Source organism: Salarias fasciatus, chromosome 7, assembly GCF_902148845.1.
Source record: "Salarias fasciatus chromosome 7, fSalaFa1.1, whole genome shotgun sequence".
In the NCBI taxonomy this organism is placed as follows: Eukaryota; Metazoa; Chordata; class Actinopteri; order Blenniiformes; family Blenniidae; genus Salarias; species Salarias fasciatus.
In genome coordinates, this window is record NC_043751.1 from 24,495,972 (window position 1) to 24,523,093 (window position 27,122).

Sequence of the window (27,122 nt, forward strand, 5' to 3'; positions counted from 1 at the left end):
TCATGGAGTCAAATCTCTCAGCTTGTTTCCCTTCTATGAGAACTAAAGTCAGCTCGCTGGAACATTGTAGCCTCTTGAGATTTTCTGCATTGTTAATCAGGAAGTCAAGTATTTAGATAGCTTAAAACCTCAACTACACTTGAATATGCTTAGATATTCAAGTATTTAAGAATCTACAGACTCAACCGTCTAAATGCTTTTGGATATCTATATAATTTGTTTCATACTTGGATACTTGAATACATATAGCTACTTCATTACTTATACACTTTTAGGTGATGGGTCCTACTTAAAAACTTACAAACATTTCAAATATTTAGAAACATAGATAATGGCAAACTCCAAAAAAAAAAAAAAAAACTTAAATACTTACATTTTTGAGCCAATACCCAGACACTTGAGTACTTTACTTTGGAATATACTTGAATACTTGCACATGAGGTACTGTATCTAAATACTAAAATCAAATTCTGGGGCATACATTAAAGTAAATACTTAGATTTGATATTTAAATACTTAGATTCCTAAATATTCAGATACTTAAATACATTGTTAAATTCTTAGATATTGACACACTGAAAAATGAAAATCCTTGATAACAAGCAGTTTGTATAGGATTTATTTAACGTACCGTTAATTCAAACTGGAGCATTTAAAGTCGAAAGCCTTTAAAATTAACTTAGATTTTGACATTTTTGTTGAAATTTTTGTTTTGAGGCTCCATTTTCTTCATTTGAAAGTAAGACGCTGCTTCTTCAAAATGTGACGTTATGGTTTGCGGAAATATATTTTTTGGCGTCAAAAGACAAATGATTTATTTTGCTTTGTAAAAATTGTTAATCACAATTAAAAAAACAGCTTGAAATCTGATGTCTTCAAAGAAGTAGAAAGCAATGGACTTTATTATTAAAAGCTTTATTTGGATCATTATCTACTGGAAATATCGGACACTTTGAGTACTTGAGTACACAGTTTCTGTCCTCAGTGGTCTCCAGCTGCAGACCTGCTCCACGTTCACACAGTGACGGAGCAGGAAGAACACTCAGGTCAGGAATGTCAGACAGGAAGTGCTCTCGAATTAGACTTCCTGTTCTTCCCGTGGCTCCTCTGGGTGGAGCTGGAGGTGGAGGTGATCCGGCTGTGGGTCCTGGGGAACCGCTGCCAGCTTCATATCCAGTTTCTCTGTCTTCAGTTAAAAACAGGAGCTCCACCCGGGGCTCGTTTTCCTCCATTCGCAGATGCCAGTGGGTCAGAGTTCACCTGAGACTCATTTATAATTATATTCAACCTTGATTTTGTCACATTTCAAGCTTCAACCTCACATCTGTAGTTTTAAAACATCTTGATGAACTCCGTTCCTTTTAACCCAGGACTGTGCCAACATTACACATTAGATCCTTGATGAGCCATTTCCATCTTTTTTCATGTTTCTTTAAAATAAACCTTTAGAAATAAAAACAGAGGCTGAACACACGGCTTTCCTGAGGCCGCGCTGTCCTTCTGGACGAGGACACACCCAGACAAGAATACACTGAAAACACTGAGCACATCCTGCTGTCACTGCATCACATCTGCTCCTTATTGTGAGTGTGTGTGTGTGTGTGTGTGTGTGTGTGTGTGTGTGTGTGTGTGTGTGTGTGTGTTTTCTCCTTTTGGTCTTTTTTTTAGGGGCACAAGTGGTCTTTTTTTCAGGGGACTCAAAAGGGACTTTTTTTTAATTGACTTGAAATTTAACAAAAAAATGACTGCTCCTAAAGAAGAAACTTTTTTTTTTTTTTTTTTTTGAACTTATGAATTTGTTGGCCTCTTTTTATAAAACTTTCATCAACTATCAGCTTCTCAAAAGAAAGTGAGTTACTACTTTTGTGATGATAATCATTTCGTTCCAAGAGCAACACTTGATGTTAGAGAACTTCGTAGCGTTTTCGTCTCGCTGTAAGTTCATGGAAGCAGGATGAAGAAACTTCGGCTCCCAGAAAGTGATGATGGATGAATAACGACCGACTGACCGCTGCAGCTTCCTCATGTTTAAACGGAAAAGAAAACAGAGTTCTGTCACATTGTTGTTTCTGCTCGTAAACACAGCCACGGACCGTAAACACGTCTGGAGGGCTGCAGAGCCACACACACAGGACTGAGCTCTATTGTGGTGTGTTCGTGGCCCATGGGACACCTGAGACTCTTCTTCCTGTGAGACCCTGTTTCAGCACTCACAGCACAATGTCAGAAACTTAGTTATCAAGAACATGTCTCAGTACAGGTATAATGTATAGGTTTTGAAATATTTGAGTATTTCACCATCTAATCATCTCACCAAGTTATTTCATTATGTACATCTGAGTGTTGAATTACTAATTTATTTGAGTTTCTAAAGAATCTAAGCATTGAAATATTTATTTATCACAGTATTTAAGTATAAAAATGTCTGTGTAAAAGTATAACAAACTTTAGATATTTCAAAAATAGTGTCAACATCTCTTTTTTTCAAGTATTTATGTATCAAAGTATCACATATTTAAGTATTGAGTATTGAATAACTGAAGCATCTGCCTAACGAAGTAACAAAGCGTCCGAGTACTTGACTGTCAAATCATCTAGCCAAGTGTCTGAATACAGAAGTGTTTCAATATTTATTTATTCAGGTAAATATCTTCTTGTGTGAGTCCCTAAAGATCAAGCCTGGTGTCTCAGGAATTATGTCAGTGTCCAAGTATCTCAATTTGAAAATATCTTTCCAAGTATGAGTACCGATACAGTATGTCGGGAGACGCTGAGTGAAAAGACACTTTGGACAGACTGGACGCTGCAGAGACTCGACGTCGCCTCCCTCAGTCTCCCGCAGGCGTCACACTCACACACTGCAGGAGTTCATGTTGTGTTGTGACATTTACCATGGTGTCTGGCGGGCCCTGAATGCAGCACAGCTCCTGATACTCTCCCTGTCTCTGCCCCTTTCCTCCGCGCGCACACACACACACACACACACACACACACTGCTCCCTCCCTTTCCTGCCGGCCTCTCAGCAGAGGATGTGTCTCAGAGAGAGTGAGCAGTTGTGAAGAGGTAGTAGAATGGATATGAGTCCTCTCTCCTCTACCCGTTCCTCGTCTTCTTCCTCTCCTCTGCTTCATCTCTGTTTCCTCTCCTCCTCCTCTTCCTCCTCCTCCTCTTCCTCCTCCTCCTGGTAGCGCCCTGGGCTCCCTCACTGCCGGCCCTCGTGGGAACGGGAGTCTGATCGGGTGGCAGAAAAGTGAACTTCAATGTCAGCTGGGGATCAGAGGAATGGTGGAGACCAAGAGAAAGGTAACAGGACACACACACACACACACACAGTTTGGCTGTTGACTTCACTGCTGCTGACAGGACAACACCCTGCTCTAAAAGTCTCCTCTGTGGGAGGAATGAATGAAGGCTTCCCTTCCATCACGCAGCACTCAGCTTATTGATCCGCGAGGCTTCGATTACTGATTGAACATCCCTCCCTGGCCGCTGTCCTCCTTCCTCCAGAGTGATGAAAGATCCTCCCCGTGAAACAGGAAAACAACACACTCTCAATGTCTGAATGTAAACTCCTTCAGTCCAGATTTCACCCTGTACGGAGTCACAACCCTCACAGTACCGAAAAGCTGATGTTTCCCATGTGTGGTCGAGCTACACCACACCGCCATGTTACACAACCGTGCTGTCAGGGTGAGTTTGTAAAAACAGAGAATACAACAGCTGGAGGAGAATGTTTGGGGGATATGTCACTGTATTTTGCTGTGATACAGTTTTGGTGGAAGATGCATTTTAGTCTTCATTTTCTATTAACTCTACATATATTTTTGCAGTGGGAGTCAAGATATTGGTATTTTTAATCACCAATAGATTACAATTTTCCTAAAACCACCATATTAATCCAACTCTTTAATGATAATAATTTAAAAAAAACTCATTTTAGTTTGAATTTTAGAAATGATACAAACACTTTGTTATGTTGTGATGTTTGTTTTTAGTTTGAAAGAGCAACAGTCTGAGTAAGGTAATGAAATAACTAGGCAGAGCAGAGAGGTTAGAACAGGTTAAACTGAATGAAGAGGGTTGAAAAGGAAGATGCTGCAACAAAATCACATGAATCAAGTTTAGAAAAGTGTGTGAAAGACTTCAGAAAAGCACGGAACAGTAGGATTGGAAGCATAGACGAGGTTTGGAAAGTTTATTCTGAGAATCACAGAGAGAGAAAACCACCAGCAAGGTGGAGAGCAAACTAATGAGGGAACAGGAAGAGGTGGAGATCAGACTGATGAGGGAACAGGAGGACATGGAGGTCAAACTGATGAGGGAACGGGAACACAAAGACAAGAAACACACAAAAACATGAGAAAGGAAGAGAAAGATACTAAAACAACAAGTAACAAAAAGCTGGAAAAGACAAGAGCAGGTAAGAGAGAGACCAAATATATGAACAGGAGACAGAAAGATGCAAAAACATGAGCAGGAAACAGAAGAGCTTTGTAACTTATGTTTGAGAATATTTTGATCATTTTTAATGATTACTCTCCATTTTTCCCATCATTCCTGAATATTATAATTCTGTGATGACAATTATTGGAGAATTTCTTCACTGATCTGTTTGTCTCCAGGTTTGTGTACCTGTTTCTTTGCCTCCTTTCAGACTTTATTAGTAGTCTGAACTTTGACCTGATGACCTCTGTGGATGTGACAGACGGGTTTTCTCTGTGTGAACTCATCAGGTCCTCGTGTTCAGCTGCAGGCGGTCACTGATCACCGACTGCCCGCATTACTCAGGCTCATCGCCTCTCCGTGCAGCTCTGGGCTTTATTGTTCGGCAGAGTTGCTGATGAGGACGAATCCCACATTAACTGCTGGTGGAGGGGTGGGCAGTGTCCCATGACCACCTCTGAGACAGCCACTCTTCTGTTTGTGTGTCTGAGACGGACAAAACAACACTGAAACTAAAAAAAAAAAAAAACACTCGAGGCCAGTTTTCGTCACGGTAACTTAACCAGTTTTAGCAGTAGTGCCTTAGTTACAGTCACTGACATCCCAACGAGCCTTAATGAGAACGCTGTGATTGCGTTCAAATAATATTTTTATTTTTATTTCTTTCTGGGAAAAGACAGCACCTCCCTCTGGTTTCCTCCTGAATTGCACCCTGAGTACAGCTAAACGCTCACTATTAAGACATCTGAATTGGGAATGACAATTACAAGTAAGACAATAATAAGTAGTAACTCTTTAGTAATTTGCTTGTGATGCTGACGCTGTGACAGGAGGAGTTTGGACCTCGTGTGGTAGTTTTCCGGTCTGTGAGCTCTCAGACTGAGAGTCTGTGACTCAGCAGAGAGTAATGTGCTGCATTGTGTGTGTGTGTGTGTGTGTGTCCCTACCAGGGCCTTATCCACTCAGGACCAATTAAGAGGAGGCGGGGCCGTGTGAGTGTGTCTGCTTTCAGCTGGTAAACAGATCAAAATGAGATCAGCGGAGCGGACCCTCTGCTATAAAAAGATCCTGAGACACGTATCTCCTGTCCTGAACATCGATCCAAAGCTTCGCCTCTGATCCCCGATACCGAGTGGGCATTTTTGATCAATTAGGGCACCATTTTGACCCACTGATCCCAGAGTTCAAACTCCTCTATTGAAGGTTTCTGCTGTGATAGGTTGAAGGGAGAGGGCGTGTCCTCCATGTTGGCTTCACTGTAATGTTTTGATGAGTAATCAGGATTTCTTACATGGAATCTGGAGGGCTCTCAAGGGAAACACTTGATGACCACCGGCTTAATCATGAGCTGTAACTCCTTCCTCCCCAGAACCGGGGTCTTTGGCTGAGGTCTGGCCGGAGGCGGAGCGAGCCGAGGGTCTGGCCCGCGGAGCCGCCCTCAAGTGGGCGTCGGTGGTTTTCTGTCGGCCCGAGCACCTGGACCGGCTCGGCCACTACAGAAAGAGAGAGAGCCAGAGGACGGCCTCCGTACACACCAGGCTGAAGGTCAGACTTTACCGATCTCATAGCGGAAGTCTGTCAAACACTACTGTTCACTAATGATACACACAGACGAGGGCTGTCCACAGATTCATTCTGTGTCTCCTGCAGTCCATGGTGCAGTCGTACCTGGAGGGCGTGTCCTGGGGTCTGGAGCAGCTCCGGGGGGCCCGGGCCGAGCTCGCCGAGGTGTCCCAGGCTCTGAGGAGAGCCGGCCTGGAGTCCGACGGCAACGCGGACGGCCTGAAGTCTCTGGAGAGGCTGAGGGAGGTGTCAGTCAGCCACCGGCAGCTGCTCGCCGCCGTCAGCAACCTGCCCAGGCTGTACGCAGGTGAGAGGTCACCGGGGGCAACCGAGGGCTCCTCACAGGCGCTCAGCCGGTCGTCATGACGACAGGAGTCTGCACATCTCTGTCCGCCCCCACCTTCCGCAGTGCCCAGCATGGTTATGGAGACGGAGCGCCTGGTGGAGTCCCGCCGGCTGCTGGAGGCGCACGCCCGCCTCATGGATCTGGAGCGGTGGCAGGACGACATCCTGTGGCAGCTGCAGGGGTCGCCGGGGGGTCGGCTGAGTGCGGAGGAGCAGCAGCTGGTGGAGGAGTACTTCTCTGGAGTGGGGCAGCTGGTGGAGGCTCTGGGTGAGGAGGAGCTGCAGACACCACCAGGAGTCTGATGGTTCTGTTGGGACTGTCCCCAGACTGACGCCCCCCCTCCTCCTCCTCCCTCCTCCCATCCCCGCAGGTAAGGAGCTGTGGGCGGTGGTGAGCAGCGCTTTGGCTCTGGCCCGGCAGAACCCAACGCCGTTCGTGTCCGCGGTGAGGATCGTGGAGCGGGAGGAGGCGCTGGACCGGGCGCTGCTGGAGGAGCGAGGGGGGCCTCAGCGCCGGCCGCTGCCCCCCGGGAGGCCTCGCTGCTGGAGGACCAGCTTCTTCCAGGTCTTCTACCTCTCTCACCTGTGCACCATGTTTCAAGAGAGAATGCGCCATTGATACGTTTCTATTTCAGAAAAGTTTAGTTTGAAAATGATATCCAGTTTACACGGAAACACTGCAGACACAAACAACACTGAAGTCAGTGAAATGTTTCAGTTTTTCACTTGAAAACATTGTATCCTAAATGGGGCCTGACCTCTGCCCCCCCTCCTCCTCTCAGGTCCTGGAGGAGGCGGTCTCCGCTCGGTTCCGCAGTGTCTCCTACCTCCACACTCGTGGCCCGGGTCTGGCCGGGCACCTGTCGGCCCTGCAGCACGGCATCATGGCCGACCTGGCCACAGTGCGCCACCTGCTGGAGCACTGCGTCCCCCCACACTACCAGCTGACCGCAGCCTACCTGAGGGCCAGCCATAACTGTTTACATACTCACCTGACACAGGTGAGGGAGGGGGAGGGGGCCGCCGGGCTGTTACTGAGCTGATGTGTTACTGTTTCTATAAACTCCTGTTTACTGGAAGAGCCTCACACATCCTGACAGAAACATAAAATATGCCTCAGTCTAACTTATGCTAGCAGTGATTAGCACTAGCATGCTCAAACAGCAATTAGACCATTATTAACACTTTAGAAGAATCTTCTTTTTTTTTTTTTTTATCTAGTAACTAGTGAAGTAACTCCACTACATTCAAACTCCACTTGTAATAAAGCCGCTTTCGATCCTTCAGATGGACATTTGAGAGATTTTTGTGGCCTAGGTCAGCAGCTGGGACCTGGAGAGTGGCGAGATCTTCGCTGTGCTCAACTGGGTGCTGCACGTCTACAACAGGTGAAGCGACAGCAACACACTGACACACACTGCTGTTGAGCGTTGGAACGCTCCTCATGTCCGGAGATCAGCCGCGGACTCTGAGTCTGACAGTGTGCTGCCGTGTCGGTCCAGTCCAGACATGATGGGCCATCCGGAGCTGCAGGCTGAGATGGAGAGAGAGGAGCTGGGGCCGCTCATCTCCGCCGAGGGGCTGCAGCAGCTGCAGAGTAAATACGTGCAGAGCGTCCGTGTGAGTCCAGCACAGAGGAGTCCTCATGCCGAGAATGTGCCTGACCCGTGCTGTGATTCTGAGTGTGTGTGTGTGTGTGTGTTGTTTCTGCTGCAGAAGAGTGTGTCAGAATGGATGCACAAAGCTCTGCAGGTGGAGCTGCAGGACTGGCAGAGAGACCAGGAGCCGGATACAGACCACGAAGGTTTCTACCAGACCAGCCTGCCCACCATCATCACACAAGTACAACGCACACTCACAGACACTCACACTCACACACACACACACACACACACACACACACACACACGCATGCAGCAGGACAGTTTCGTGAGGTTCTGTTTCCGGGTCAGATGCTGGAGGAGAACGCCCGCGTGGCTCTGATGATCGGACCCTCCCTTCGAGATCAGACCATCCAGATGGGACTGTACGAGATGGAGAACCTCCTGAACCGGTAAGAGGACCGAGACGGTCTGCCTCTGGTGGGCTTCTTTAACGAACCGCCTGCGTCCCCGTCACGCAGGTTTCGGGAAGCTCTGGTGGATTTTGGGAAGGAGCATCGCAGAAATCCGAGTATCAACAGAAACAAGTTCTACCTCCACTACCTGCTGGCCTCCATCAGCAACTGCATCATCCTCAAGTACGCAGACAAGTTTTCACTGCTTCACTGCTTCACTGCATCACTGCACAGTCCAGTCCTGCAGGACAGGGAGCATCATGTTAGCAGCACCAATAAATATCATGTTAGCATCACAGGTAGTTAAGAAGATAAGTTAAGAAAATGTATCCTTTTTTTTTAATACAGTAAGTTTCAGAACTATAAAAATACAGTAAAATGTGTGTGTGTGGTGTGTGCAGGAAGTCCACAGAGAGTCTGCAGAGGCAGCAGTCGTCCCGCTCGGCCTCTCAGTTCTCCCGGACCCCCCCGAACCCGCTGGCGGCCCTGGACCGGGCGGTGCGGCGGGCCTGCCGCCTGGTGATGGAGCAGCTGCTGCTGGAGCTGCAGCCGCTCCTGCCGGGCCTGCTGACCCGGCCCTGGCTGCTCCGGGGAGACCCCACGCCCAAACTGTGCCGCGTCGTGGAGGCTCACCTGGAGCTGTACGGCCGAGTCCGGCCGCCCTGCGGGCAGGTGGGCGTCACGGGTCAAAGGTCACGTCCCAGATGCTCCACACAGCCCGGACATTTGGAGCTGCAGCTTCCTTTCTGTGAGAGGAGAGCATGGACCTCTGAGTGTGTGTCTGTGTGTCTGTGTGTGTGTCCAGCGTCTCCAGGAGGAGTGTCAGTGGGTGCTGGTGGTGGAGTTTGTCCGAGCGCTGATGCAGAGGAGGCTTGTGTGTCGCAGCGCCGAGGAGAGGAAGCAGCTGGCTCAGCAGATGATCCAGGACGAGCAGCTCTTCAGAGAGCTCTTCCACGGTGTGGTCAGTCTGCCTCCTCATCCTCCTCTCTATCAGTCGTCTTCTTCATCATCTTAACCTTGTGTGTGTGTGTGTGTGTGTGTGTGTGTGTGTGTGTGTGTGTGTGTGTGTGTGTGTGTGTGTGTGTGTGTGTGTGTGTGTGTGTGTGTGTGTAGGACTCTGAGGGTCCTCTTTCTGAGGTCAACCCTCTGGCTTTACTTCCTGTCCTGGCGGACTTCATCCGGCTCAGAGACCCCGGCATGTTGCCCCTGGAGGTGTCTGGACTGGCAGCCAAATACCCCGACATCAGGTAACTGCCCTCCTGGGGGCAATAACACCCTTTCACAGTCAGATGGTTCAATCCAGAATCAAAAATCCTGACATCAGAACTTTGACTAGATGTGATTCTTCAGACGTCTTCCAGGTGACATAGGTTGTTTTGTTTGCGGTTTGTCAGTGAGGAGCACGTCTCGGTGCTGCTGGACGTCCGGGGGGACGTCTGCAGGGACGTCCGAGGGGCCGTGCTGGACCTGCTGGAGCAGAGCGCCGCCCCCCCTCCCTGCCGGGTACCGACCCATCTTCACCGACATCTTGGTTCCTCCGGCCACCATGGCCTTCTGCCTGCCCACCGCCAAGTGTGCGTGAGGGGCCGCCACGGTCTGGGTGGACCGGACCCCCAAAGGCTGACTGGACCCCCACGGTCCATCTGACCCCCTACAGTCTAACTGGATTTCATCTCGCACTGTGGATACCACTGAGTTCAGCCAGTTTACATGAACTGATCGATTTGATTGACTCTGAACTCTTTGAATATCTTCATTCTTCTGGGTTTATGACACTTTTACCTCCAGCTGGATCTCAAGAGGCTACGATGTTCCACAAGATGGGAGATTGAAGAGTCCACTTCAATCCACTACAATCATATTTAGCATGAGCACAAAGTATCTTAAAGTGGAAAAAAAAATAGCAGTAACGATTTTTTGGGCTGTAAAAGTTGACAGCATTTCTTTACAGAAAACAGTTTAAGCGGAAAAGTTACTTTGTTACTTCACTTCTTCAGAGGCTACAATGTTCCTCTGAGCTGAAATTGAACTTCCAGTCAGAAGGAAACAAGTCCAAGTTTGAGGAGGAGAAAAAAACAGTGATAAAGTGAGTATTTTAGAACTGACGAGGACACTTGTTTCTCTCTGACAAAAAAAAAAAAGCTTTTCTCTACTATCTCTACTATCTGCAGTGATAACGCTTCCTTCTTCTAAGCATACAGGTGTTATTCAATAAATCTTAATGCAACATAATGAATAAGAAGTTAAATATGTCCAAACATGTTACAGAACTGCTTATTGCCGGAAATGATCATATTGTTTTCATCAGATTTCTGAAGTTGACAACTCGGTTAGAAAAATAACTGTTAAAGCTGGATTTCTTCTTTCTACAGCGGGACCATCTTCAGTTAAAGTCAGAACTGTTTGCAGTTTTCTTTTTTCTTCATTTTTCAAACTGAAGCAGGTTTTTTTTCAGTTGTTTAAAAGACTTCCTCTTTATCTCAACCTGGATTTGTTATATCAGCTGTTTTATATGTATTTATTATATTTATGTAAATACGTTCTTGTATTTTGTTTTCCAATATTTTTTTTCTGGGCCTGAAGCACACAGTGAACAATAAAATCTTATTGACGGAAGGTTGACTATTGTGTCAAATTTGATCAGTTATTAATCTTTAGAAAAATAATTTTATTGATTATTGATTTAGTGCTGTTTTTATTCATTTTCACATCATCGTATTTATTTATGAAACATTTTGAGTGACAATTAACTTTTTTTCCAGATTTTAGAAATTACATTTTCTTTAACTGAAAGAGTAATATTTTATGAAAATATATTTCTGTATTTTCATCTTATTTTATGAAAAGGAATTCTAAACTTTTATTTTTTTTATATTAAAAGTTATCATTGTTTTCTGTCTTGGCTTCAATCAAATCTTATTTTTGTCACACAAATACATAGAAATTCAAATATGATATGACTCTCCACGTGTCGCGTCACATGACCTGCAAATCAGTGACGTCACCTACAAAGATGGCGGCCTCCATTGAGGCAGCGTTGTTTGGATGAAACGGATTCATTTTTAATTTCTGTAATTTTTTTTTCTTAATTTCTTTGGGGAAATTTTTTTTGTTTGCTTTTGTCTTTCCTAATTGAGCTGCGGACATGAAGACCTTCTGCGGCAGAGCGAACCCGACCACCGGAGCTCTGGACTGGGTGGAGGCAAGCGAGGAGTACGACTACCACCAGGAGATAGCCAGGTCCGAGAGTTTAATCCCAGGAGATAACGGGTCCGAGAGATTAATCCAGGACGTAGCGGCTCCGAGAGTTTAATCCCAAAAGGTGGTTGGGCCCGACAGTTTATTCCCACGAGATAGCCAGGTCCGAGAATTTAGTCCCAAGAAATAGCCAGACCCAAGGACTTGGATGAACTGTGTTCAGCATTAAAGGGAAAAATTCAACATAAAAGAAAACAGATTTCTTTGAAGTAGGACAAAACACAAAACTGAGGCCGGAGCTGTTATACCGGTAATGCTGTCATAAAAGCCATTTAACTGGCATTAGCCTCAAAGTCATGCTGCCAGAATGAGTTTCTTAAAACACCCATAATTTACCAGGGTTTTTTTTTCCCACACATTTCATGGATCAGTTTGGATCATACAAACTGACTTCAGGTTGACATTGTAATTTTGCAATTGTTCTGGTTTTTGCGAAAATATATTTGTGCCATTTTCAGCCTGTATTTTCTGCACTATAGTGACAAAAAAATCTTTCAAGTTTAAATTTAAGGGCTATTATAACTTTATTTTGCCAGTCCAGCCCACCCAGAGAGAAATTTGACTGTCTGTGGATCCTGAACTAAAATGTGTTTGACAACAGAGTCACAAGAAGCCAGAAAATACTTAGCTTTTTAAAAAGTTTCTGCACAATGAGCTGATCACGTGAGTGCTTTTCACTTAAAAATTGTTGTGTAATGTGAAGTGTTTCATGCTGTTTCATTTATGAAGAAAATTATTGAAAAATAGCGTATAACAGGAAGTTTACCATGTTTCTAATCATATTTTGTTATAAAGCAAATTTGTACTTCATAAGTGGACAATTAGTGAAACTTGAAAGCTTTGTCGTTTTGAATCCTTCAGAATAGTCCAGTTTGTTTGATGAAGACTGCAAACACTAACGTGAGGTAAAACTGTTTACTAAAGCTCTGCTGAGTGACTCGCTCCTTCAGATGTTCCATTTTTTGAAGCTTCTAAACTGAGTTTTTGCTCACATCTTAATCTGCTTCTGGTTTGTATTTCAGATCCTGTTACGCAGACATGCTGCACGATCATGACAGGGTGAGAGCTTTTCAACATTTTCATCCCAATTTTTGAAGTGTCTCATCCTTTTCACTTCTGTAGACCACCGGATGACAGCAGAATGTGTTTATTACAGACATGTACAATAAATAGGACTTGGTTGAGTGTGTTTAAAAATCAATTCAGTCACTGGAGTTTTGTGTGTTTAATTCATAATAGCTTATATGTTCAAGTGAGCAACTTTTAATGTGTGTTTCCTGGATAAAAGTTACAGCTTTTTCCTGAAAACTGAATTTATTTACAGTTTTTTAGCTGAAGTTGTGCAAAAACTGCAAAGTGAAACTGAATTTTTCTAAGCATTTAATATTTTGGACTGTAATGCTTTCAGCTTGACACTCTTGGCATTATGTAGTTAATATGTATGGTAAATATATGTGACATTTACCTGATTCTGACTGCTTCTTCCCTCTCAGAACATTAAATACTACGAGGGGATCCGAGCGGCCGTCCGCAGGGTGAAGGCTCGCGGGGAGAGGGTGGTGGTCCTGGACATCGGGACGGGGACCGGCCTCCTGTCCATGATGGCCGTCACCGCAGGAGCCGACCGCTGCTACGCCGTGGAGGTAAAGGGAGGAGGAGGAGGAAGAGGAGCAAGAAGAACTCTTTAATCTGAGATTATTGCCCCTCCTGCAGGTTTTCAAGCCGATGGCGGAAGCTGCTCAGACCATCGTGAAGAAAAACGGCTTCTCCGACAAAATCAAGATCATCAACAAACACTCGACAGACGTCACGGTGGGAGAAGGTCAGAGACTACACATTACCATGGATACACACCTCACGTTACCATGGAGATACACTGCATGTTCCCACTGATACACTGTACTACGGATCCACAATCCAATGGATAGACTGCTGCTCTCTGTTTCCATGTATTGAATAATAATGAAATAGAATGACTTCAGTTTTAATTCGCCTTTGATTCCAGATAAAATGACCTTGTAAACACCTAATTTCAAATGACCAAATTTCAATTTCAATTCTGAATGAAGCGGCAGGTTTATTCTGACTTTAAAATGGAATTAAATCATTTCTGAATTATGTATATCTTTATTCTACTTTAACTTAATTCCTGTTGTTCTGCTCATGCTCATTCCGTTGTGTTGCTGCAAAGATGCACATATTCCAAGATGGCTGCCCGGAGCAAGCGCTGCACTCAAACGGAGACGATATATTTAATGGCCTCAGAAGGAATGGATATAATGAAGAGTGAACAGACAGATGTATAAAAATTCAGACTCTTTTTAAGCTGTAGCATCAAAGTTAATCAAGAAAGAAAGAAAACAGACACTGGAGTCTGTTTATGTGTGGTAGATGTACTTACGTCACTTCCACCTGCTGTCCAGTCAAAAGGTGAATGAAGGTGTTTCACAACTAAACCTTAATTTGGAATTACTGATCCCCTATAAACGTGAGGGAGAATACTTTAATTAAACATTATTTAACTCAGAATAATTAATTTCATTTTAAAAATAACCTAATATCACTGTGGCCATTAATCCCAGATGATATTGTAATAGTATTGTATTGACACTAGATTACAGTCCTGAGATGATATTCCTATCCGCAGATGGAGACATGCAGGAGAAAGCCAACGTCCTGATCACCGAGCTGTTTGACACCGAGCTGATCGGAGAAGGAGCGCTGCCCAGCTACGAGCACGCTCACCTCCACCTGGTGCAGGTGTGTTAATGCCCCCTCCCCTCCCCCTCCCAACTGCCCCCCCACTCTGATCACTGCCCCCCCTCCTCCCTCAGGCGGGCTGCGAGGCCGTCCCTCACCGGGCCACCGTCTACGCCCAGCTGGTGGAGTCAGAGCTGCTGTGGAGCTGGACTCAGCTGCAGCCCCTGCAGGTGGGGGAGGGGGAGGGGGAGGGGCAGAGAGGGGCCCGCCTCCTGCCCCCGCCTGCCCTCACCCGCTGCGCTGGGGCCCACTCGGTCTGCGACATCCAGCTCAGCCAGGTGCATCCTGGGAGCTTCACGGCACTGAGCCCCGTGTGCACCATGTTCAGGTGTGTGTGTGTGTGTGTGTGTGTGTGTGTGTGTGTGTGTGTGTGTGTGTGTGTGTGTGTGTGTGTGTGTGTGTGTGTGTGTGTGTGTGTGTGTGTGTGTGTGTCTAAAATATAAAGGATGCAAACACTACTGACCTCTGCCCCCCCCCCCCCGCAGGGTGGACTTCAGTAAACCGGTCAGCACCTCCCCCCAGTCTCACTCCTCCCACTTCCTGGTTGAGTCCAGCGGGCGGGCTCAGGTGGTCCTGTCCTGGTGGGACCTCCACATGGACCCTGAGGGACACATCGTGTGCTCCATGGCCCCCAGCTGGACCTACCAGGACCCCAGCAGCGCCCCGGTGAGCGTTCTGCCCCAGAGAGTCATCTAACTGCCCTGCATCATGAGGAAGTACTTTATGTTGTTATAACGTTGTTATTACAACAAATATATTGAATTGTTGAACAAGTGACATTCTGGTTTGTAGAACACAAAAAGAAGTTCAGGTGTGTCTCAGGAACATCTGCGAGCGGCTGCTGCTGCCCCCTGCTGATCACTGTGCTGTGTTGCAGTGGAGGGATCACTGGATGCAGAGCGTCTACTTCCTGCCCGCCGAGCGCAGCGTGACGGCCGGCGAGGAGCTCAGCCTGACCGTCTGCCACGACGACTACAGTCTGTGGTTCAGTGTGCAGCCCCGCAGGTTCGTTTCCCTCTACAGTCAGTCTGTGGGTTCAGTGTACAGTCCTGCAGGTTCACAGGTTCGATTCCTTCCTCTTTGCAGCTTCCAGACGGAGGCTCCGCCCCCTCGGCCCTGCTGTACCTGTCAGGCGCACCTGATCTGGAACCGGCCGCGTTTTGGCGAGCTGAACGACCGGCGGCGGACGGAGAGCTTCGTCAGCGCCCTGCGCAGCGTAAGATACCGGCACCCTCCGTGTGTGGCGTGTTGAGGGCCTCGGCGGCTCTGACCGCCCCGCCTCCTGTCGCCTGCAGGTCCTGACGGAGGACAGCGTCTGTCTCAGCGTCAGCGACGGGAGTCTACTTCCTGTGTTCGCTCACGCACTCGGAGCCAAAAAGGTAACGGTCACCCACATGGTAGCATCTTCACAGACATGGCTGACTTCCTGTTTCTGACCCCGCCCCCCGGTTCCTGTTCTCCTCTCAGGTGTTCGCATTGGAAAACTCCAGAATGTCCAAACAGGTCGTCCAGCAGGTGAAGCCCGAACCTCCAAGATGAAATGCTGCTGTTTCTTCTCAAATTCAGTGTTTTTAAATTACGCTCTTACGGCTCTCCTTCCAGTTAGTGTAGTTTCAGCGGACTGTTGCAGAGCTGCTGTCTCTCTGCATTACCTCTACACTGGGCTCAACGTTAGCGTTAGCCACTGGCTGAGCGGTCCGAACCCGCTCACTTCAGATTAGCTTCAGCACGATCTGAGTATGTTCTCTATGGAAGAGCAGCTGGTCTGAATGCAGACCTTCAGATAAGCTGTGCGTGTGCGTGTGTGTGTGTGTGTGTGTGTGTGTGTGTGTGTGTGTGTGTGTGTGTGTGTGTGTGTGTGTGTGTGTGTGTGTGTGTGTGTGTGTGTGTGTGTGTGTGTGTGTGTGTGTGTGTGTGTGTGTGTGTGTGTGTGTGTGTGTGTGTGTGTGTGTGTGTGTGTGTGTGTGTGTGTGTGTGTGTGTGTGTGTGTGTGTGTGTGTGTGTGCAGCTGTAAGTGTAAGAACTTGTCTCTTCACCATATGAATGTAACTTAATGTTTCTCTTCAGTTTTTAGAGTCGAACTCGATGTCCGGAGGAGTCGACCTGTTGGAGATCAGACCTGAGCAGCTGAGCAGTAAAGAGCTCGGAGGAGAACAGGTGTGTGGTTATTTGTGTGTGTGTGTGTTTGTCATCTGATTTGTGTGTAACTTGATGTGTGTGTGTGTGTGTGTGTGTGTGTGTGCAGATCTCCGTGCTGATGGCCGAGCCGTACTTTAGCACCAGCCTCCTCCCCTGGCACTCGCTCTTCTTCTGGTATTGTCGCACGGCGCTGTCCGGCCTCCTGAAGCCCGGCGCCACTGTCCTGCCAGGCTCCGCCTCCCTGCACCTGCTGGGGGTGCAGTTCCAGGTACACAGGAAGTCCACGTTAAAACCTGTGATCATCTCTGAGCTAGCATGGGAAGCTATGAGGCATTTTGTGTGTGTGTGTGTGTGTGTGTGTGTGTGTGTGTGTGTGTGTGTGTGTGTGTGTGTGTGTGTGTGTGTGTGTGTGTGTGTGTGTGTGTGTGTGTGTGTGTGTGTGTGTGTGTGTGTGTGTGTGTGTGTGTGTGTGTGTGTGTGTGTGTGTGTGTGTGTGTGTCAGGATCTGTGGAGAATCCGAGCTCCGTGTGGAACCTGTGAGGGCTTCGACGTCTCCCCCATGGACCACATGGTTCAGGTAGGAACGAAATCAGCTTCCTTTTTATTTTATTTTCCTCTATAATGCGATTTCCGATGTTTCCTGACCTCTGACCTCTCCGTCCGCTCAGCACTCCCTGGATTTCCGTGAGTCTCGGGAGGCGGAGCCTCACCCCCTGTGGGAGTACCCCTGTCGAGCCCTCACCGACCCCTCCCCCGTCATGACCTTCGACTTCACACAGTGCCTACCTCAGCAGCCAGTCAGCAGCCAGGGCTCCCTGCCCTTCATCAGGTTCTCTGGAGCTTCTCATTTCACCACCTTCCTTCTTTCAAGCTTATTTCATTTTGGCCTTTTTGGTTGTTTTGTTGCTAATTATTCAAAGCTGCACAGGTATTCTTATCCCAATTCTTTTGTCTGTTTTTTAAAGCTCATTGTTTCATGCTGTGTTTCAGAGATGGCCGTTGCCATGGCGTCGCCTTGTGGATGGAGTACCAACTCACCAAAGACATCAGAGTCAGTGCGGGCCTGAACGGACCAATCAGTGAGCAGGTATCCGCCCTCAGAATATTTTTTTTTGCCTGTTATCATGTCTGTTAGCTGGAGCTCCCAGCAGCATTACGGTTTCTGTCCTGCAGGGCGCCTGCCAGTGGACCCGACACAGGAAGCAGGGCGTGTACTTCCTGCGGACGCCGTGGGAGAGTTCAGGCGACGGCAGCGCGTCGCTAACGTACAGCCTCACCTTCCAGCCGCAGACCGGAGACATCAGCGTGGACTTCGGCGTCTCGTCTGAGTGAGACAGGACATTCCGTCACCGCGCTGCGGTCCTCATTAGCGTCAAACTTTAAATGAAGAACTAACAGGATGCGCTTAAGGTTTATCAAGTTTTACTGGTGGTTGCAGTTTCTATGTAGATGAAGTAGTTTTTTTTTTGTTTGTTTTTTAATAAACTAAGATGGTTTGAGTCTGAGTAAAAATACTTTATGAATGTGAAGACTGAAAGTGTCCGAGTGCAGCTGGCACATTAAATGAAACAACTACTCACAGTTTAACGTTTGGCATCACTTTATTGAAATGAAAAAGAAAACTGACAACACTTCTTTGTCTTTATATACATAAATAAACTGGAGAGCATCAATGTAACTGGGAATTGTGTGTTTGAGACGTGGAGGAGACTGGTAACTAACCCACCAGGTCATCGAGCCAGTGGTACCAATTGATTCAGCAGACTGAGCCAGATGAAGCTGCTGTTGGCGTTATTGTTCAGCATGCCTGACTTCAGTAGCTACTAATGAGAAAATGTCCCAGGTTGTGAGAGGTCGATTTACCAGCATCAGCAGTTTTCAGTGCACTTTAAAAAGAACTTCGTAGATCTCTCCTCACACTGGTTTATTGCCTCAGATAAAGAAAATGATACTTCCTTCATGAAGACCAGGAGATTTGATCAGATCTCCAGCGCGAGGGAAGCAGCAGGAATGTGGACTTTTTAAAGCAGCAGGGGGTCAAACGGAAGCGTTCAGGCATCGGTCAGGGTTTTGTCGTCCAGGACGATCTTCTCTCCGGGTTTGAATGCCGGCATCCCCAGATACGGACAGCTGGCGCACCGGAAGGCGTCTCCAAGGTAACACTGCCGTCAAAACATACAGAAAGAAAGACGTTTTTTCTTTCACACTACCTAGGCTGCGAGCGGACGACAGGGGAGATTCAGGGCACTCACAGATCCACAGGCTGATTTGGGCAGGTTGTTCTTCTGTTTGCCTTTACTCTCCTCCTCCAGCTCCTCAGCCAGGCCACACGTGCTTCAAACACAGAGACACACCAGCTCACGCTAACATGTAGCCACCAGCTAATTCTCAACGTGCATGTGTGTGTTAAAGTCACCAGTTCTTGCAGGCTTTCTTCTTCTTTCCGGCTCCTTCTCCGCAGCTCGGAGCTTTGAGAGTCGACGGGTCGGGCTTCTTCAGATCCTCCTCGTCCAGCAGAGCGTCGGAGTCCAACAGGTCCTGAACGGAGCGCAAAACACACAGGAGGTCAAACTGAGCTTCATGCCTGCGACGGTGAAGCGTCACTGCGTTTAAGACGCAACGCGGCGCCCTCACCACGTCGTCGTCGTCCATGTCGTTGGCCGACAACGTCCACATCTTCACCGTGTTGGGATCCAGTGCCGGTTTCTCTGCTGACACAGAAACCGGCAGACGTCAGCTTCACATCCGCAGTGAACACACACACACACACACACACACACACACACCGCAGTCTCATCAGCGTACCTGCTTTCTTTTTACCAAACGACAGTTTGATCTGGGTTGATGATCCCAGCTCAAAGTTGGGTTTGGAGGCCGTCACGCGGACTCGAGACAGGGTGTTTCCTTGGTAACCGGTGGTCTGTCTGAGGGAGCTCAGCGCCTCGGGACTCAGGTCACTTCTGCTGGTCTGAGACGGGAAGAAGAAATGTCATGTAAACAAAACCCCAAAATGCATTGAAGGAGTTACATTTTCACTTGAAATCACTGTCGCGTGAACGATTCCTAAAACTGCTGCTGCAGGCTTTAATGGAGATAATGAACTGAAAGCTGAAAGCGACTGTTTGATCCTCTTGGCCTTTGTTTCAGCCTGACTCCTGCTTTTGGATCTTGTCGCTCACCTCCGTCACAGACGTGAAGCCGGACAGTTTCAGGGTGGACAGCAGCTTCTCCGGCGTCCTCACGGTCTGAGCTTCAGTTCCTGGAACACATGTGCTCGGTCTGGGTTTTCTGTCTCTGTGCGGTCTGACGTCCGGAGAGGACGGACGGAGTGTGTCCTACCTGTGACGGGCTCGTCCAGCAGCAGCCTCCCTGCAGGTTTCAGCACTCGCAGCATCTCGGCGAGTGTTTCTGCGGAGTGGATGGAGGAGCTGTCGGGAAGCAGGCCGGACACCACCCAGTCGAAGGAGGAGGGGGCGTGAGAGGCTGAGGGAGGGAGAGTGTTGCTTTAACGTTACCACGGTAACTGTATCTCCCTGTACATCCTGCAGGAGGCGTACTCACACATCAGTAATCTCTCCATGTTCTCCACCGCCACCCTCCCCTCAGACCCCACCACATTCCCAAGCTCCTCCGCCTGCGTCTTCAGGGCTGCCGGAGCCGACGGCTGTGACCACACCAGCAGCACGGCGGCCCCAGGTTTGATTCCCAGGTCTGCCATGACGGGTCGGGTCCACAAAACACACAGTCACACCTGTATTAAGGAAACAGCGTCAGAAATGAAAGACTGAGCCCGTAACCGTTTATAAAACTATGACAACTTCTGAGTTTCATCTGATATTATAAAGATGTACAAGCGCAAAAAAATTGACAGACATTCATGTTGTAGATTATAGACTCCACATAACAACCTCTCTCAGGAGAAAAGCCTCTAACCACCACATGCAGGCCAAAGACTTGTCCACAAGGGAAAATAGTAAGCAGGCAGTGCAACAAGACGTTGTATCTGGACGTTAGTGTGAGGAAGGTGCTCTATCATCCAAATGTTGGTGGGAGGAAGATGTTCCATAATCTTGATGTGAACAAATTTTTATGTTCTCGCCTTCCTCCTAATGCCTCTACAGTGAGAAGAGTAAAAATCACTCTGTATTTATACAACAACAAGCCATCAGTCTTATAATTATGGAGCTGGAACAGTAAAAAGTACGTTTGTTAGCTCGATCCTGGTTTAGGAGCAGAAGCATGCAACACTGGACGTCAAAGGTCAAAGTTTGGGCCTCAGTTCAGGGTCAGTCAGTCCAGTTTTAGCCAGCAGACCCACGTGAACACAGATCCAGGTCACAATGTTTTAGAATAGAAACGTTTCTTTACATTTTGGGTGTTTGTTCTCATCCTCCATCAGTTGATGATTTTAGTGATATTTTACATACAATAAACAGAAATAAGAGTTTTTTATTATCAAAATATTCAAAGGGAAGCAGAAAAAACATCAATTATGCAGCTTCATCTCATAATCCTTGCGAAACGCAGTTGTTTTACTCATGAGATGAAAAATATTCTTTCTGTATTCGACTTCCTTAAATCTATTTATATCCGAGTGTGGCTTTATTCCTTCATTTAATACCACAAATCTGAAACATGAATTAAATTTCCACTCAGTTTATGTAATTTATGATACAGTCAAACAGTTACGAAACGTTTGTCTTTCCTTACAATGGTTCTTTTTTGGCAGATCATGACTTCTAGATAAAAAAAAAATCCACGGGAACCAATCGAAATGTCATTAGTTTCAATGTATCTTCTGAGTAAAAACTTTCTGTATCGAATTGCCACTCTCTATTAATCATCTATAATGTCACTGTGGTTCTCAAAATTAGGCTAGGCCAGGGTTCTCGGTTTAATAAGCCTCGGTTATTACCAGCTAAGAAATGTGTTTAGTAAGATAAACACTGGATAATCACAAGTTAGCCTGTTAGCATGTTAGCTTCGTGTTGAACAGCATGACGCAGGAGCCGGTAAAGAGATATAACAGCCGCTTCGAACCCTCCAGAAGGGCCGGGAAAACGTCAAATCCACCAGCTACACGTACTGTTCTGTGTTACCGCACTCTGAAGCCTGTCCTATTTTGGTAGATTAAATAAAAATGAGCTTAATGAGAGAGGTCAGAAACTCACCTGATAAACAGGGTTTGAACGAGGTCAGACTGAGGAAACTTCCGGTTTGGAATTTTCAAAATAATATAGATTAGGTTGTGTCATTTGGAAGAGGAGAGTTTTATTGTCATTATGCAATGAGGAGAGCTGCTCGTGTCACAATGCAAATGAGCGAGATGTAACAGACTACTGTAAAAAATATTGTGCAAAGTCATAATAGGTTCAGGGATGGACCATCTCTGAATGACTTTGCACAATATTTTTGTTGACGTAGAACGGAGACGGTCAGTTTTCTGCTTCCTGAAGTTCCGTCCTTGATTTAGTCTAATGTGAAATCCATGCTTGAGATTTAACATAAGTATTCAGCGAAAACGACAGGATGTGTATTTGTGTAATTGGCAGTGGTATATATTCTGTTGGTTTCCGGGTGGATTGACCGGAAGTGACGCACTTTTTCCGCGGCCGCTGCTCTCGCTGCAGACATGGCGGCGCTGCTGAGAGGTCTGCGGGCCGGAGGGGCTCTGCGGGCTGTGCGGGGGCTCCGAGAGCTCCGGGGAGGTAAGAGCGACCCCAGGGTCACTTTATCCTAATAAACCGGAGTCGGTTTTCATCCGCAGTCGGTTTTAATCTGCAGCGGCGCTGCAGAGAAGCGCTGATCCAAAGTCACAGAGGAGAAAGGTGATCATGAAGGGCAGAACCGAGCCGACACATAAAGTGATACCACGGCAGAACCGGAGCCACCGGGGGGAAGACAAACACCTCGAGAGGAGCTCTGTTCTGCCCCATAAAAACCTGCAGTTCGGGGGAGACGTGCACGCGTGCACGCTGCAGCTGGAGGCGTTTTCCTCTTATGCAACATGTTTCTAATAAAGCCGCTAAATATAGCGACACAGAGTTAACACACACACACACACACACACGTCTTCTGGAAGTGTATTTGCTATTAATTTTCACTGTTTAACCTTCCTCTTCTTTTGTGATTCCTAAATCATGGTCAACACAAAGTATGAGTTGGAGTAATAATAATGCTTTTTACAAGTGCACTTTATTACTGATTCTCAAAATTGCTAAAAACAGTATTAAAAAATTCAACAAAAAAAAAGAGCAATAACAAAACAAAAACAACTAAATGTTTTTAGCCTGTTTTCAAAAGATTAAACAGTCAGATGATCTTGTTAATCCCAGTGGAGCAGAAAGCCAGACTCACCATGGAGGTGAGTTCAGTCCTCTGGATATGAAGGTCTGATGATTTATTCTGAGTCATCTTGACAGCAGTCTAATGGATGGACTGAAGTTTCTGAAGGCTTTTGTTTGTAATGCTATAGAGAAGTGAATTGCAGTAGACAAAGCCACGGATGAGCTTTTCGTCGTCGGGCAGGATGAGTGATGGACAGAGGTCCGTGTTTTGTTTGAGGCAGTGAAAAGAGGTTTTGCACAGTCGTTGTTACGCAGCAGTCCAAAGCGAGATGGGAGTCGAACCGCAAACAGTCGAGCAGAGTGGGATGTCCCGACTGGAACAGGTTGAGACTGTGTTGTGGAACTGTTTCAGACAGCTTAATGAAGGATTTCCATTCCATTATCAGATGGATTTTTAATTTTTTTTTTTTATATCGGTATCCTAATTTGTGTGTGTGTGTGTGTGTGTTGACTGAGCATACAAGTCCACAAACCTGCTGCTGTTGTTGAAATAATGGGAAATAAAAAGTTAATTATGCATTTTCAGTACCATGGACAGAGTTCTGATGCTGCTGCTCGCTATATGTCATCTTTATAAAGAGTTCATTAGTCCATCAAAACCTTTCTCTTCATCATGTTTTGTTAAAATGAATATTGAGCTTGAAAACTTTGATCAGTCTGAGAAATGACGGTTGAACCCAGATGTTTTGCTTTTCTCCAGCTGTGGCTGCCCCAGCAGCCCCGAAGCCTCCGTGTAGCAGCCTGACTCGAGGTTTCCACCGTGCTGCGCTGAGGCTGCAGGACGAGACCAAAGCAGACAACCCAGCCTCCTCCTCATCCTCTTCATCCTCCTCATCCTCCAGCAGCTACCACGAGCACTACCAGGCTCAGTCTGCAGAGCAGGACACAGACACAACAGCGTCTGACAAGACTGAGATACCCAACACCAGGTCAGACCTGCCTCATTTCAGAAACACATGATACACATTGTATTTCTTTGTAATGTTGCACACAAAAACTCTCTCTCACACACACACACACACACACACACACACACACACACACGTAATCTGTACAGAAATGAAGACACTTGCCCAGATTTTCAGAAATCATCTGACTTCATCAATTTGTTTTTCAAAATCAGAATTGACTTATTGTTAAAAAGATTGAATTTCTAACTGTCCGTGCACATGATTGAAACTCCAGAACTGCTGAAAAGGGGTGTTTTTCTGTGGTCTGCTTTATTAGTCACAGTCAATATTCATTGGAATGAAATAAAAATGGAGACAATCACAATTTGCCCAATTTTGAAATGCTTGTAAGAGACAAGAAGCTTTGTCTCTTACGCTTTGTTTTGAAAACATCCATTTCCACAGTAACTGCAGAAATGCTGAAAACGATGTAGCTGTCATGTAGGTCCAGTAATGAAACCACACACACACATGCTGCAGAGCTCAATAAGCTATAAACATTAGCAATGGGAGAACATGGACCTTCATATGGCCAGACGACCAAGTTGGATGGATATTAAAATGAAGGTTATTAAAATGCTGAATGTTGTCCATTCCTCTCTGCAGCCGGTCAGCTGCAGAAGTGTGAAATAAATCAGTGAAATAGTTACTGGACGTGATGAACGATTGGTTCATACTTGAAGTTGTTTTCTGCCATTTCCACAGAGACCGAACATTTTCATAAAGTTCCATCTTGGGAGATATTTTCAAGAAGTTGTGTTTTCAGAGGACACCCAGAACACAGAAGTTTTGCTTTTTCACTTCAAAAGGAGGTGTGAAGTGGCCTAAGAGCAGCTTTCAGGATCCTGACGGAGGACGGTGTCTGTTTGCAGTTACCAGGATCAGAGCGGGGAGCAGGGGGAGGAGTACGAGACGGAGGAACAGCTGCAGGCCCGAATCCTGACCGCCGCCCTGGAGTTCGTCCCGATGTACGGCTGGTCCATGGAGGCCATCGGAGCAGGCGCGGAGGTGAGCGGCGAGCCGGCGTCGGCCCGGAGCACAGTGACGTGTGCCTGACGTCTGCCTCCTGCTCTCATCTCATCCTCAGACTCTGGGTCTGTCCTCGGCTTCCACCGGAATGTTCTACAACGGAGGAGGAGACCTGGTCCTGCACTTCATCGCTCAGTGTAACTCCCAGCTGACACAGATCCTGGCTGAGCAGCACAACCAGGTCCAGCTGGGACAGGCAGAGTACGTACACACACACACACACACACACACACACACACACACACACACACACACACACACGCACGCACGCACATCAATTTATCAGATTTTCTGGATTTTTTTTTAATAAATAACTCTTTTTTTTTTTAATCTGTTGGATGTTTCTACTCCACTTTAACTTGGATCTTTAAATCAATGAGATAATGAAATAACTTTTCTAAGTTGTAGATTGACATCAAGAAGCCCAAATGAGCACTATTTCCACAGTTTTACTCAAATTAAGACGATAACATGTTTTAAAAAAATGGAAAATAAGCTGGGATGAGGTTTCATTCCCAGAAATGAATTTCCTGAGTTTCCGTTTCAGAGCGAAGGAGACGGCCGTCTTCCTCCGAGACGCCGTGGAGACCCGGCTGAGGATGTACATCCCCTACATCGAGACATGGCCGCAGGTGGGTAAAGGCAGCGCACCGTGTCCCCGAGTCATCACCGGACCCTGATCTGACCCCTCCTCCCTCCTCCTCACAGGCCATGAGCCTCCTGCTGCTGCCCCACAACATCCCCGACAGCCTGAAGCACCTCTCCGCCCTGGTGGACGACATCTGGTATTACGCCGGGGACCGCTCCACAGACGTGAGTGGGTCCTATCACCCCCGATCCCCCTCCTCCTCCTCCTACACCCACACCTTCCTGTCCCCCTTCCATCACCACCCCGCCCACATCCGGCCCGCCACCGCCAAGGTTACTGCTCCGCCTCCCCGATTGGCTGACGGCGTCTGCGGTGGATGAATGTTTCTGGACGTTTCTCTGCTCTGACGCGGCAGCCTGTGTCCTCCTCCTCCTGCAGATGAACTGGTACACCAAAAGAGCAGCACTGACCGGGATCTTCAACACCACCGAGCTCGTCATGCTGCAGGACACGTCTCCGGACTTCCAGGACACCTGGAACTTCTTGGACAACCGCATCCAGGATGTGGTTAACATGGCGTCCACAGCCAAACAGGTAGGAAACACCAGCATTGACGGGCAGAAAACAACAGCTGAAACTGTGTGTGTGTATGTGTGTGTAGGTGCAGTCGACCGGTGAGGCCGTGGCTCAGGGGCTGATGGGAGCTGCTGTTACTGTGAGTATTTATGCAGTTGTTCATCTTTTTCTCTTCAAGCAACAGTATTTTCTAACAACCTGACAGCATATTAAAGATGGCGGAGCTGTTTGAACTAACTGTTGGTTCCTGGATCTGCTTCTTTGTGTTTCAGCTGAAGAATCTGACAGGACTCAACCAGAAACGATGATGTGGATCGTCTCCTTCTCCAGCTGAACACTTGATCGCTGATAAACTGTTAAAAAAAATAAAAATAAAGAGTCTCTCTGAGAAGACTGAATCACGAGCTTTACCAAGCAGGGAACCTTCTTTTTTCTGTGTTTGTGTTCATTTCCAGGACGACTGGCTCTGATTTGTTTTGTTTCCCTGTCCCACACTTCATGCAGAAAACTCACACCTGTCATTCAATTCGTAAATCAAAATTCTTCAATAAAGTAGATGTTATATATATTTATTAATTTTGTCTCCAGTTCTTGAGTCTGGCTGGTTGAAATTCATCTGGATAGTTTGATTTTTGTCTTACAAAAAACTGACTTAAACTCCTCTAGTCACCCGCAAACCACCCCGAAAGAGAGATCATGAGTTTTTAGGAGTTTGTAAAGCTACAATGGAACATTTGTGCACACTACATTTTTCTTCTGTGAAATACACATTTAAAGACAGGATGAAAAAGTTTTTTAATGCTATGATTAAAAATGGAGCAATACATTCAATTGGTTGTTTGTGTTCATTCAGTTGGTATAAAATAAAGACTTGAACCTGGTTCATTTCACTGTTTCTTTAATTTAGACAAATATTTATCATAAAAAAAAATGTGACTTTACGATTTTTATACATTGCTGGGTACTTTTATTCAGAAAAGTATGACCCGGATGTATTCACTTAAGGCCCGCCCTCTTATCTCATATAAGCCAATCAACCGGTCGCTCTCACCGCTCCTGTCCAATC

General features: G+C 46.7%; 5 protein-coding genes across 6 annotated transcripts in view; 3 read left to right on the forward strand and 2 right to left on the reverse strand.

Annotated features, from left to right (window-relative positions):
* LOC115391637 (NACHT, LRR and PYD domains-containing protein 12-like) overlaps positions 1–27,122 on the reverse strand; it is a 435,710-nt gene that overhangs the window by 249,143 nt on the left and 159,445 nt on the right. The gene's annotated exons all lie outside the window — the stretch shown is intronic.
* On the forward strand, positions 3,074–11,018 carry LOC115391250 (exocyst complex component 3-like protein). Its single transcript, XM_030095368.1, is given in 16 exon segments — positions 3,074–3,304; positions 5,814–5,989; positions 6,095–6,314; positions 6,417–6,620; positions 6,724–6,917; positions 7,135–7,353; positions 7,670–7,740; positions 7,855–7,972; positions 8,069–8,194; positions 8,305–8,405; positions 8,475–8,591; positions 8,810–9,080; positions 9,214–9,369; positions 9,522–9,655; positions 9,803–9,893; positions 9,895–11,018. Coding segments are annotated over 16 exon segments (2,337 nt in total). The 5' UTR covers positions 3,074–3,261; the 3' UTR covers positions 9,991–11,018.
* Positions 11,503–18,146, forward strand: LOC115391251 (protein arginine N-methyltransferase 7-like). The gene is made up of 17 exons (XM_030095369.1): positions 11,503–11,648; positions 12,689–12,725; positions 13,160–13,309; positions 13,380–13,488; positions 14,314–14,426; positions 14,501–14,754; positions 14,912–15,092; positions 15,304–15,431; positions 15,513–15,642; positions 15,722–15,805; positions 15,894–15,941; positions 16,494–16,583; positions 16,672–16,833; positions 17,068–17,142; positions 17,234–17,394; positions 17,556–17,652; positions 17,739–18,146. Exons 1-17 carry the CDS (start codon positions 11,554–11,556, stop codon positions 17,895–17,897), a joined length of 2,073 nt encoding a protein of 690 aa, XP_029951229.1. The 5' UTR covers positions 11,503–11,553; the 3' UTR covers positions 17,898–18,146.
* Positions 18,154–21,771, reverse strand: LOC115391265 (anamorsin-like). Of its 2 annotated transcripts, none has more exons than XM_030095390.1 (9): positions 21,737–21,771; positions 20,127–20,316; positions 19,905–20,048; positions 19,745–19,824; positions 19,371–19,533; positions 19,200–19,273; positions 18,982–19,103; positions 18,818–18,899; positions 18,154–18,727 (listed from the first exon to the last, which is right to left on the reverse strand). In XM_030095390.1, exons 2-9 carry the CDS (start codon positions 20,281–20,283, stop codon positions 18,617–18,619), a joined length of 933 nt encoding a protein of 310 aa, XP_029951250.1. In that variant the 5' UTR covers positions 20,284–20,316; positions 21,737–21,771; the 3' UTR covers positions 18,154–18,616. The 2 variants fall into 2 exon arrangements, with proteins under 2 accessions (XP_029951250.1, XP_029951249.1); XM_030095389.1 differs by having other exon boundaries at positions 19,200–19,276.
* Positions 22,168–26,887, forward strand: LOC115391264 (ubiquinone biosynthesis protein COQ9-B, mitochondrial-like). Its single transcript, XM_030095388.1, has 9 exons — positions 22,168–22,273; positions 23,613–23,841; positions 24,735–24,870; positions 24,950–25,092; positions 25,439–25,523; positions 25,600–25,704; positions 25,919–26,074; positions 26,142–26,195; positions 26,329–26,887. The coding sequence occupies exons 1-9, from the start codon at positions 22,198–22,200 to the stop codon at positions 26,362–26,364; spliced, it is 1,020 nt and encodes a 339-aa protein (XP_029951248.1). The 5' UTR covers positions 22,168–22,197; the 3' UTR covers positions 26,365–26,887.

Excerpts from the sequence above, each read along its gene's own strand:
- LOC115391251 (XM_030095369.1), top strand. The coding sequence starts at position 11,554 with ATGAAGACCTTCTGCGGCAGAGCGAACCCGACCACCGGAGCTCTGGAC. Across the intron at positions 14,427-14,500 it reads CTCACCTCCACCTGGTGCAG|GCGGGCTGCGAGGCCGTCCC; the intron begins GTGTGTTAATGC and ends CTCCTCCCTCAG. Across the intron at positions 15,093-15,303 it reads AGGACCCCAGCAGCGCCCCG|TGGAGGGATCACTGGATGCA; the intron begins GTGAGCGTTCTG and ends GCTGTGTTGCAG.
- LOC115391265 (XM_030095389.1), bottom strand. The coding sequence starts at position 20,283 with ATGGCAGACCTGGGAATCAAACCTGGGGCCGCCGTGCTGCTGGTGTGG. Across the intron at positions 19,104-19,199 it reads ACATGGACGACGACGACGTG|GACCTGTTGGACTCCGACGC; the intron begins GTGAGGGCGCCG and ends CGCTCCGTTCAG. Across the intron at positions 18,900-18,981 it reads AAGAAAGCCTGCAAGAACTG|CACGTGTGGCCTGGCTGAGG; the intron begins GTGACTTTAACA and ends CTGTGTTTGAAG.
- LOC115391264 (XM_030095388.1), top strand. The coding sequence starts at position 22,198 with ATGGCGGCGCTGCTGAGAGGTCTGCGGGCCGGAGGGGCTCTGCGGGCT. Across the intron at positions 22,274-23,612 it reads GCTCCGAGAGCTCCGGGGAG|CTGTGGCTGCCCCAGCAGCC; the intron begins GTAAGAGCGACC and ends GCTTTTCTCCAG. Across the intron at positions 26,196-26,328 it reads TGATGGGAGCTGCTGTTACT|CTGAAGAATCTGACAGGACT; the intron begins GTGAGTATTTAT and ends TTTGTGTTTCAG.